General features: G+C 35.6%; 1 protein-coding gene across 1 annotated transcript in view; it reads right to left on the reverse strand.

Moving 5' to 3' along the window:
* LOC138328431 (uncharacterized) overlaps window positions 1–11,510 on the reverse strand; it is a 30,193-nt gene extending 18,683 nt beyond the window's left edge. Inside the window, exons 1-5 of the mRNA XM_069275239.1 lie at window positions 11,418–11,510; window positions 5,080–5,146; window positions 4,008–4,073; window positions 3,163–3,248; window positions 218–404 (exon numbers count right to left, since the gene is read on the reverse strand). Coding sequence (XP_069131340.1) covers window positions 218–404; window positions 3,163–3,248; window positions 4,008–4,073; window positions 5,080–5,146; window positions 11,418–11,504 — 493 coding nt within the window. The 5' untranslated portion in view covers window positions 11,505–11,510. The remainder of the gene's footprint in view (window positions 1–217; window positions 405–3,162; window positions 3,249–4,007; window positions 4,074–5,079; window positions 5,147–11,417) is intronic.
* Window positions 11,511–12,884: the final 1,374 nt, after the last annotated feature.

The following is a 12,884-nucleotide window of genomic DNA, read 5'->3' on the forward strand; positions in this document are numbered from 1 at the left end:
CCTTACTTAATATCAGTCTGCCATAAATATCACCATCAATTGTGTTACTCTGCACTCTAATTAAAATTAGACTTAAAATTCCGCTTAAAGTCCGACACACTGTTTAACTGAATGGACAAAATTCATGGTGGAAGAAGAAACAGAGCAAAAACAATGAGTTCCCCAACTTTAATTGGGGACAAAATAGGATTTTAAGTGCATGTTCAGACCTACCTACCTTGAAGTGAGTGTAATTCACAGCCATCCTCAGGGTCATCAACTTGTTCTGCTAGGGAGAAAGTTTCAAATCCTGGGGTTGGATTCTTGGAATCTGTCAAGGAGAATTTGTTCAGCCCATGATCTCTGGACTTATCTATGTCTTCTTTTGACCTTGACACAACTGAGCTTCCATTGGAGTGCAGCTTCTGTAGAAAATAATTATAAAATACAACATATCATCTAATTGCTTGCACTAACTCAGTCTGCGAATCAAAGCACTAGTCCGATGCCCATGACTAGTAATTTTATGGCTGGACTAGTACCAATTGTAATGAAATAGTCCCACCCAATTAAAATTCGTAAATATACTATGCTTACAATAGCGATGGCCAATTGTATCTTTCAACATATTTTGAGTGCAATCTGTATGCGATTATTTCTGTCCAGATGCATCATTATGTAAGAATTTGTGGTCACTAACGCATCCTAACTGTAGCTTAGGTCAAAAACTTACCATGACTGAAGTGCTGAAGCAAAACACCCATATATTTAATGTGGACTAGTGTCTAGTGATTAAATAGTCGGACAAGTAAAATTTTGGGGTTAACTACTGGTAGTCAAAAAGACTAGCAGCGAAAAAATTAATGTCACAGACTGCTAACTTATCATGAACATTCATGAACTATTCATCAATAGTTCATACACGTTCATGAATATTCTTGGAAACTTTAAGAAAGTTTGTACTTTGTGATGATATTTTATAATGGGTATAAGGAATCATCGAAATCATGTCATGTTCCATAACACCTGACCATATTATAGCCCATAGTTACACCATAGCAACCATTTTCTCTCCACAGCAACAACACTCTAGACACTCAAAACACAAAATAATGAGATTTTAAAGATATTTAATCAATGTAAGCTTTTACTTTTGTTTATTCCATTATCTGTATTTTAGTTGTCGGAGCTGAGGACTAACTTTATAGCTGTCTAAGTAAAATTGATAAGGTTTATGCTGTATATTTATGTTTGCTTTTCTCGCTTTAAATTGGCTGTTTATTGTTTGAGACCATTGGCAACTGTGTTGGTGGGACGGTAATGTCAGTAGGCTTATGTCTAGTCCGACAAGCTTATGTCGTACGTTCAGAACATACAGACGATTATGGTATTTTTGACATTTCATTCTCAGAAGATTTGTCTGGGCCTTCACCACATCTAGTTTGTAATGCCTTCACATTGATCCTGTCATACAGATGGATATGATATCACGTTAATTTTCTTTTATCATGTTTAGACCCTTGTCCAGGTATCTTATGGCCGATTCATCTATGTTTCACCCAATTTAGAAAGGTCCTTGAATGTATCTCATTAAATCTTCCATCTCATTTCCTCCCTTGAGAGTTTATCCCACATATCATAACTCTAACAGTACTGTAAACATATGGCCAATTTCATAACAGGGGAGATAATCGCTATAAAAATGATCTATAGGTATCACACCATAATTGTTAGATAACCGTGGTTCATGTAGATCTTCGTAATATTTTTTAAAATAAATATTGAAATAAAAACACCATTGTAGACTTTTTTTTATTTGAAACAAAATCTTTCCATGATTTCAAGGAGTTTTCCAGGACCTGTACGAACCTTGCTGCACATGAAATTTTAGGCAGATCTCTTCAGTACTTTCTAAGAAATAGTGGTATTAATCAAACTTTAATGACCAAAATCTAAGATGGCGGCCTGTCGTCCATCTTGTTCATCAATCAGTTCCAAAATGCAATATGAGAACAAGTGCCATAGGGGAAGCTGCACATGAAATTTGAGACAGATGCCTTCAGTACTTTCTGAGAAGTAGCTGTAACAACTTCAATTATCAAAATCCAAAATAGCTGCCTAGAGGCTAATAATTTTTTTTCATATTTCCGATCAGTCTAAAATTAGGATGACACTCCTAGGGTCCAAGGGAACCATGCATGTACAAGAGATCCCAGAGGGATCTTAGCATCCACCAAAGATTGATCTATGTCTGACAAATAAATGAGATATCTTTTCTCTGCTTTTCAAACTTAAATTTCTTTTTTCTGCTTTTCGAACTTAAACTTCTTTTTTCTGCTTTTCAAACTGTTGGTCGGCCATCTTGGTGACCGATCGGTCCCAAAATAAAATATGTGAAACTATAGGGCCCTAGGGGAACCTGCATATGAAATTGATCCCTTCAGTACTTTCTGAGAAATAGCTGTAACAAACATCCACTGCTAAAATCTAAGATGACTGCCTAGGGGCAATAATGTTTTTTAGATCAGTCTGAAATTCAGTATGACACTTCTAGGGCCCTAAGGGAACCTTAAAATGAAATTTAAGACAGATCCCTTCAGTAGTTTCTGAGAAATAGCGGTAACAAACTTTAACTGCCTAAATCCAAGATGGCTGCCTGGCGGCCATATTGTTTTTCTGATCAGTCTGAAAATTTTCATAACACTCATAGGGCCCTAGGGGATCCTACATATGAAATTTGAGACAGATTTCTTCAGGATTTTATAGAAAAGGCGGTAACAAGCAATGTTAGCGGATGGAACACGGACCACGGATCAAAGGCGATTTGAATAGACCACCATCTGATGATGGTGGGCTAAAAATTTGAGAAATATCCATGGAGTACTTCTCAGGAAATAGCTGTAACAAACATCAACTGCCAAAATCCAAGATGGCTGTCTGGTGACCATGATGCCTGATGATGGTGGGCTAAAAAATAGCTTGCTCGCTTCTATTTTAAAATTCCAAAATCCGAAGAACAAGAAATCAAATTGGAATGGTCTAATTTATGGATGTTTAGACTGAGATGAAAGATATGCGTGATGTGTGAGAGTACCCCTGTGAGGGGACATTATTTATATATGAAGGCTGACCCCAAATCCCAACCTTTAAAGAAGCATGTCTGGGGAATAAAGAAAGTCTTACCTTAGGGTAGTAATTTGTAGATACACTTTCTGGGAAACTCATGGACAGAAGACTATTATCATCTTCATGGAGAAGTATTGATTCTTCTGAAAACTCAGTGAAAAGGAGAGAAAATAAAAACATTACTTCAACCTTCTTTCAAATTTGTACACAGTCAAACAATTAATTATTTGTATCTTTAGATAGTTAAAAAATGTTTTTATCAAAGTACTGAAAGGTCAGGTAAAGGTCTTGATGCAATATTGTTTAAAAAGAGGCCCCGAGGGCTTGTATCGCTCACCTGGTTTGCAATGCCAATTAGCCATGTTCTTAATACTGGATCATTGTTTATTTTATACAAGCTCTGTTTCCCTTCCCCAGGGATGATTCAAGCCAAATTTAGTTACAATCCATGTAGAACTGTCCCTGGGGGGGGGGGGGGGGGGTCAGAGTCAATAGCTCTGTTTGTAACTCAAAATTAAGGGGCAGGGGTAGCATATGTTGCTATTCTGAATAAAAATAAGAGTATTAAAATGTTATATTTTGTCAAATAGGTATCTTTGAGTGGCAATAGCTCAAAAATGAGCACAATTAGGACATGCAATTTTCCCCCATTTTCGTCTTTTGTATGAACTCATATTTTCAAAAAATCTGTATAAGAAAAAAAATTGATACAAGAAAATTTTGACTTCTCAAAGATATACATCCTTCAACTTATTACAGCTTCTGATGAGACAAACATTTGTAGGCTTACATCAACTGGATGCACATTTACACTAAGGTATGACGACAGACAAAAGATGAAAAAGTCACATAATGGAAATTTACAAGGAATTGATTTGCAATGATAAATAGATAAATCCTACCTTGTCTTTTAGTGTGATGTAATTTGGTATGACCAAACTGTTTTGATAACTGTCTATGAAGCATTCCTGAAAAAAGAAAAGAAAAAAGAAAAGAAAAAAGAACACATTTGTTGATGAAATCAGGATAATGATACCCCCCACTGAAAAGACCTTTAATTTTCTCTACCTTTGATGGTGGGCTATTCAAATTGCTTTTCAGCCATGGTATGGCGTCCGTCCATCCTTCTGTCTGTTAACAATTCTTGTTACCACGATTTCCCAGAAAGTATTGAAGGGATCGGTCTCAAATTCTATAGGTAGGTTTCCCTAGCACTGTAGTTGAGCATTTTGCATTTTGGGACCAATCAGTCAACAATTAGATGGCTGACAGGTCACCATCTTGGATTTTAACAGTTAAAGTTTGTTACAGCTATTTTTCAGAAAGCAATAATAGGGATCCATCTCAAATTTCATTGGTAGGTTTCCCTATATATAGCTAGGACACTGCTAGTTGCGCATATTGCATTTTGGGACGGGATGGGTTTTTTTTACAAACTGGTTATATACGATACACTGTTCTTGATTTAAACAACGAGTCATCAGTTGGGAGATGGTGGGAGATGTTAACGCCATGATTAATACAAACAATGTTCCCTTCCCCTAAGGAAAACTGTACTTGATCATGTTATAAGATAGTTATTGTATATAGCCACCATTGAAATATTTTTTCTAGGTAAAAAAACAAACAACATTTTATGGGTTGGGCTGACCTACCCTATCATACCCTACCTTGGACTGTCCTATATTTGAACTGTGATTACCATGGCAACTACAGCTGGAGATCCAATCCTTGCATACAGTCCTTTGGTTACAATTGCAAGCCATGTAGAACTTTGTGACTTAGTAATGATTTATAGGTTTTACCTCTATTTTCCCTATTGGGCCTGCCCCTTTTGCCCTGGAAGTCAGAGCCGAAATTTATACAAACTCTGTCCCTCCCCTCCCAGAGGATGTTTTTGACAAACGTACGGACGGACCAATTGACGGACAAATGGAATGACAGACAGACCGACAACCTGGTCAATACACTAACCTTTGTTTGTTGTGATTTCCAAAGTGTCCAAATCCAAAATGTCGACATGTTTTGATGATTTCTCATACTGAAAAAGAACATTGAAAGTATCTGTACCATTATAAATAAAGTATCTGTACCATTATAAATAAAGTATCTGTACCATTATAAATAAAGTATCTGTACCATTATAAATAAAGTATCTGTACCATTATAAATAAAGTATCTGTACCATTATAAATCATATAAAAGGTCCAAGACAGAATCATGTTTAGATCATGAGCCAATTAATATCCTGTGGAGATTCATATGCATTGACACAACAAACTCCAACTGAGTTATGCTTATAAGGATCATGGAACAAAATGTGCCAAAATCTGACCAGAGGCAGGTTGGTTGAAAAGTACCTAGTGCCTATAGCCTGGGATCAAGCCAGCAAGGATCAAGCCAGCAAGGTCAAGCTTGCATGTAAACACAAATCTGCACATTTTAGGTTATATTTATCAAACTCCATGCTGAAAAGTCATTCTTTAGGTGAGATATTACGCTACCAAATAGTTATGAATAAAATTAGAAAATATGATGTCAATTTTTGAAGCACCTGCATCAGCTCAAAATTAGCATTTGGGCACTGAACGTAGATATTCAATCGTAGGTGGTGGCTAATATAAACTGTGTATCCCATACTACGTCCCCACCTGAGCTTGTCTTTGGTTATATTTTCATTTTTCTTCCTAACGGCAGCATGCATTAAAAAATGTTTTGTACAACAATTCTGTGAGTTTCTTGGGTTTTTTTTTATCTTTCTGTTTAAGTCATATTATGTAAGAATACTAATCCAAAACTTTACAAATTGCCAGTTCATTTTGTCAATTAAGTCAAATTTGTGAATATCTCCCGCTTTCATGTTTTTTTGCAAATAATTTGAAATATACTTTTCCACTGGTTACTCTAGATTAGAAAACACCTCAGCAAAAGTTTTTTTTCTTTAGTAAAACAGAAATGTTTTTAGCAGGACGCACCATGTGCCCGACAAAGTAACTTTTTTGTCCTTTAAAAAATACTAAAAATATGAGTAAATCAGACAAAATTTGCAGTGCTTTTAATTGCTAAAAGTAAACTTTGAAAAATAATAAAGATATTTCCATACTTCGATCTTCACATATTCTTCCTCAATTCTCAAGGCCATATTAAACCAGGCCATCTTTCATTATTACACTTGGGAGTTAGAATGACATATTCCATATTGAATCACATGGCTTTGATAGCTCAGGTAATTAGAATGAACCAAAACAATGAAAAAAGAAATAAATACAGTTTCTTTTCTCTGTCAAAAAATAGCTAAGCAAAAAATGCAAAACTGATTTTTTTTTTATTTAGGAATTAGTGTCTACCATTAGCAAAATGCCCAAAATGCTTTCCATAGAGTGAGCGCAGTTTTCTTTTTATCCAAACGACACTAAACAAGTAAACCTAGCTGATTATAGAAATACAAGTTTCAACATAATGTTCAATCAATTTTATAACCAATTCTGCCCTTTTTTGTAACAATGTCTTGTAGCATAGCTCTACTGATCTCATTTGTGTTCCCGTGCCCTTGCTAAGGGCAGGTAACTCTAGATCTGTTAATGTTATACCGCATAAGCCATTTATTTTTTATTGAAATCACTTTAATAGTTCAAGTTATTTCACAATATTTACAGTCAGTGGTAAATTGATAGTATAAACGACCGTTGATTCAAACCAAAGGCTACTCAACTTTATTTCTCGATAGATTTGGAGGCGTGCATAGGAATTTCTGATGGTCTGCATCAGAAACTGCTAGTGTTTTCAGTACCGATCGTACGTTCTAAGAACATGTATCAAAATAGGTTTGAACACAATGTGACATGATGTAGTACATTTACGTGTTTAAATACAACTGTAAAGAAGTTACTTTGTTAATGTTACTATAATATCTCTTTGAGCAATGCTTCTGTGCGTATGATAAATTTGCTCATTCTAATAACATCCTAATGTGTACATGTCGTGTGTCGGCGTATTTGTACTTTTAACATTTTCGTTGCATGCAAAAATATGTCAGAACAAAAACAGTCTTTGAGTTTGATGAGTTTAACCAAAACGACATGTTACTATAGTAGCATGACAATGCATTTTATACACTTCAGGGGACTGACAAGTCCTGTCCATTATCTACTGTGAATCGGCGAGAGTAAGCCTTACATACAATGTACATTATTTTGGTTGTTTCGAAATTTAAATATCAATGATCGAAACAGAATCCTACAGCTGTAACTTTACGATACTTGCAATAAATATATATCTCTAATATTTATTCAAATGTTTAAAACAACAATACAAATATATACTAACATTCTAAGAGTAGTAAATGTTAAAGTTACAGTGGTGAGCCTACCTGTGTTTGTACATGTTCCTCAAAACGACATCTGATTCATTTGAAAACCTTCAAAATCTGGATATATAATGACAGGTAACCATTTCAATACTCATGTATCAGGGTTCCCACTATTTTTTGGACCAGAATTCAAGGCTTTTTCAAGGTTTTTTCAAGGACAATAAGTGAAATTCAAGACATGTTTTCACACTTTCGGATACCTTTCACAAATCATGATGTGTTTATTTTTTAAGAGTAATATGCAACTTGAATGATGCTATTGAATGGATCTTTTCCAACATATAACTACATTCATTATGAAAGAAAACAATGAATAAACTAGATATTAAATTGGTTTGTTTATAAGTAGCTTCCTATATGACTCTCAAATAAGCTAGTTGCTAAATGTGGACACATTTTAATAGATGCATGCAAGTTATAAAATTCAAGGCTTTATCAAGGTATTTCAATAAATTTTCCTTGTCTCTCTAGGTTTTCCCTATCCTGATTTTTTATTTCAATTTTCCTGACTTTTTCCAGTTTTCAAGGTTTCATGTTAACCCTGATGTATTCAAATAATTCAAAACGTGAACTGATCAAAGTAGAACTCAAGTGATCACAAAATTTAAGAAACTCTTTGTTCGTCACATCTCCTTGACGCAGGAGGTATGAATCGGACGCCACGTCATGACAATAACTTTAAATATCCTGGCACGTTATGAATTGTGTAAGCGTGTGTAATCATACGAAGCGAAAGATTAAAATCAAACTGTTTTGCATTACAGAGTTTTTAACATCAAACAAATAAAACAAGTTAGAGTTCCATAGCAGAAAAACTCCAGATATATGCTTCATCAGACGGAACTCTTTTTATTTGTATGTTCATTGATAAATTGGCGGGAATTTCCGCCACTTCGAGTAGCTGTTCCAAACGACAATTGGAGCCAAACGATATAATTCAATTTTAGTCCTATAAATGCCATAAACACTAAATAAGGTAAATTTTGAGCTATGAAAAAAATAGTTCAGACTGTAACTATAAGGATTAAAGTCTCTTTCTGGTGGTTCTATTGAAGATAAATGTTCATTTGTTTACCCGAGCCGTGGCTGCGTTAAGGGCAGATAACTCTTGACTTACGAGCTTTTGTAATAGTCATACATTTACACGTACGGCAAAGCGCCAACCCCCACACACCTCAAATCGTCAACATGACGGTCTGGCCTACCAAGAAGAAGTTACCCTTAGAGTACTAAGTACATATTTGAAACTGCCAGCCGCAGCAAAGAATTACGATAACCAAGTTGTCACGTTTTCCCAATTATGAGGTCATAGAACCCAGAGCTAGTATTTCTCTGTTACCAAAATATTACAGACGTCTATGTAACCAGTTACTGCGACAAATATAGCTGTGATAATTTAGTCAAAGAGAAACCATTTTTAATGTTACCAACAGATGCAATAAAGTGCATGTAAACCTATGATGATACAGAATCGGTAAATTCACACTTTAAAAACAGAATTAAATGTTGCATTTTTGCAACATTTCAGAAGCATTTTGCTGGGCTTCAGAAACAGATTTTCACCTAAATCTAGACCCCCAAAACGCCTAAAAATTGTCCATGGACACTTTTGTGGGTCAATTGGGCAGAGTCCGTAGTATGTATAATCTGTAACAAAATTCTCAAATCCCTGAGGTCCCTGCTACATAATGCATGTACAAATTATACCTAAAGCACGTAATTATAACCAATAGTCTTTCGTTCTGCTTTATCACAGCTAAACGTTTTCGGTTCAGAGATAATCAGCAGATTCTGGTAAAATACCGTTCAATGTATGTGCATGGCTTTTTGGACAATTTTTATTTTAAGATCATTATTGCATGGAAATCAAATACACATTTTAAATTATTCTGTTGTAAAGACAAGCAATCCAGGGGAGGTAACTCGATATAAAAAGTTCGGAAATCAGTTCAGTGTTTTACCTGCCTATATTTGAGGCCGATTTTTTTTTTTTCGGCCCATACTGTATTTCTTTTTATTTTTTCCCAAATCTATGTCTAAATTTCCCAAATCAGTGAGTTAAAGCGTATTTTGTGTGACGAAAACAAAAAAATTTCAGAAATCCAAAGTCTGAATGTCGTATTTTAGTATATATGCATTCTTACACTGAATCTTAGAGAAGCATAATTTTCACCAGGTGGCAATTTCCCCAAAATACCCTGGAAAAACACTGCAGTTTTCGAAACATATAGAACCGTTGCGAAAGACATTAATTAAGCATTCTTAAAACATTTAACTGATTTGGGCAAAATTTTACATATTTTATTAAAACTGAATGTTGTTATGAAATGATGACCATTTAAAATTTTAAGAAATGAGGAGTTATTTTCTTTTGTTGTCAATGCCCCAATGCAGCAGGAAACGTGGGTTCATGACCCCGCTTTTGATAGGAATATATGAATGACTCAGATTACAATCAGCAGTTCAATCGAATTCGTTGAAAATGACGAGAGAGAACAAAATATGTGTATTTTAAAAATAAAAATGCAACTATCGCAAGATTAAATTACTGTAATGTTTTGACTTTTTCAGTATGGAACAACAAACCATGAGACCGACATATTGATATTTCATATATAATTATGGGAATATGAGATAACGTTTTCTAATGTAATTTACGAATAATCACACCCTACCTCACATCTGTCAGAAGTCTTCCATCTGACATTCAGAGCTTAAGCCATTTTTTTTTATTAAACATAAATTAAAAATTAATAAATCTTGGCTGGAATCTCTTGCGTACTGTTTTATGATCACTGACTAGTAGCATCTGATCGAACACGAATATATTAAGTCTTATATATTAAAATCACAAATAACTACATGAACTATAAATCTTATGATGGGGACGAGTTCGCCAAATTTCATGGGTATGGGTTTGCCATGCTTGGGTACAAGTTCGCCAATTGTGGTTACTGGGTACAAGTTTGTTTGGGTACCAGTTTGAATGGGTACAGGATCGCCATAATTCATGTCACACGAAATCGGCCCCCATTGGCACCCTGGCACTCCGAGACACACGAAATCGGCCCCCATCGGCCCCTGGCACTCTGAGACACACGAAATCGGCCCCCTGGCATTCCGAGACACGAAATTGGCCCCTGGCACTCCGACACATGTGAAATCGGCCTCATCTGCTCCCTGGCACTCCGAGACACACGACAACGGGCCCCCTGGCACTCCGAGACACACGACAATGGCCCCCTGGCACTCCGAGACACATGACAAACGGCCCCCTGGCACTCCGAGACACACGAAATCGGCCTCCATCGGCTCCTGGCACTCCGAGACACATGAAATCGGCCCCCTGGCATTCCGAGACACACGACAACGGGTCCCTGGCACTCCGAGACACACGACAACGGCCCCCTGGCACTCCGAGACACATGATAACGGCCCCCTGGCACTCCGAGACACACGACATCGGCCCCCATCGGCCCCCTGGCACTCCGAGACACACGAATTCGGGCCCCATCGGCCCGCTGACAATCATAAGGTTAATGTTGAGCACTGGTAAACAGTACATAATAATTACAGAACACACATTCTCACAATGAAATGCCTGTTAATTCTTATATATTGACGGATTTGATGTTAAGTATCTGCGGATAAAGTTCAAGAAGGAATTTGATTTAGAAGTACAGCTGAAGCACAGGCGTTTCAACTTTGTATATTGATTTCTATATGATTCGATCCTATTTTTGATTATCATTAATATTCATTATATATTACAAACGCCTGTGGCTGAAGTAATGTGTACTGTAACAATATTAGGCTAGTATTTTTCGCCGGTGTCATTTTTTTTGAAATCATGAATATAGTTAATGAGTGTAATGTACTCAAATCATATCCTGAAATATTAATACGCACATCCATATAACTAAGTATTTCATTTTGATTTTACCTTTTTTATGATTGCATCTAAGTTTGCGTGGTAACGCCGGGCGTTTTCCCTTTCTTCAACAACAAATCTTCTCAAATCGCCCGCCATGTTGTCTTAATTTTGTGGTGGTGACTTGTTGTATCCCGCTCCGAGAGCCGAGCCCGAGCCCGAGAGCCCGAGCCTACTTGATAACCTCGGCGTATCATCTTCCATGACTGGTTCTACCGGTATGACTAGGTCACTTTGGTGGTTCCTGTATTGTAGATTTCTTCTTTTTAAACCAAAATAAATATATTAACCATTTTATTATTTTTTTTTTTTATATTTAGTGTAGGCTATATAATAATTGAACTAACTAAACATGCTAATACTGTTTTATAAATTTTATAAGTCTTCATGCACCTTACATTTTATAACGAAAATGAACATATTCTCAGATTCCTAGGTATATTCCTTATCTTCCCTGCTCTATATTCAAATCATGGGCAGATAACCGAAATTTAGATATGTTAATTTATCTCAAGATTTAATAAGGTTGTCAAAAATAAGTTATACGGTGTTTGTATAAATTACCTTTAGATGAGTCATTTCAAACGTACACATGTATACATTCCTGTCTAAAAAGGTTTTCTCACTTGAGTTAGTAGCGTCAAGGATTTATAAGTGAGTCTCATATACGTCCTTGGTAGCGTTTTCTCCACATCAAGTACTCTTTTTAAGAAGATGATCTGTACCCTTTCGATGTCAGGTGCTTTATGAAATCCCCATATTCCACATCCATATTTCAAAACACTACTAACGTAAGAATAAAAAAAATGCCAAACTGGTTTCAATATTAAAAAAAAATGTTTTTGCATGCATTCATAACAGCGAAAAAAAAAAGTTTTTTTTTTACCTTCTTCTGAGATATGCTTATGAGTCTTGAAAAATTTCCATTATAGTTTAACATCAACCCCAGAATTCATTTACGACCTCAATTGGCTCATTTTTGTAGTTCCACCATTTCTAAAAACAATTATTTTTGCTTTCTGTACATTAACAGTAAGCCCCCATTTTGTAGTATAATCCTGCAAGGAATTCAACCTGACTTAAGGTTCACCCGGCGACTCGGATACCAACACCATATCATCTGCATACATGAGTAGAAACATATTAATGGTTCAAATCTCTCTGATGATGTGCAATTATCATTGACAAACAATGCAAATGATATCGGAGACAAAATTTCTCCTTGAAACAATCCACAGTTATTTTTAACCAATTAATGCTTATTATTTAGTATAAATAACATTATCAAGCAATGTATGGATTATGAGAAAATTCTCATTACTTTTAGCAACTTTTCAACATATTTTAACTAATATTTTGGGGGTTTTAGGCCTCTTGGATCTTAAGAAAATTATGAAAACATATATTTTTTGTTTTTTTTTTTCACACACCCATAAGGATTTAATCAGTTTAAAATATTCTGCTTTATAAAACATGGCA

The sequence above is a fragment of the Argopecten irradians genome, chromosome 7 (genome assembly GCF_041381155.1).
Source record: "Argopecten irradians isolate NY chromosome 7, Ai_NY, whole genome shotgun sequence".
Taxonomy (NCBI): domain Eukaryota; kingdom Metazoa; phylum Mollusca; class Bivalvia; order Pectinida; family Pectinidae; genus Argopecten; species Argopecten irradians.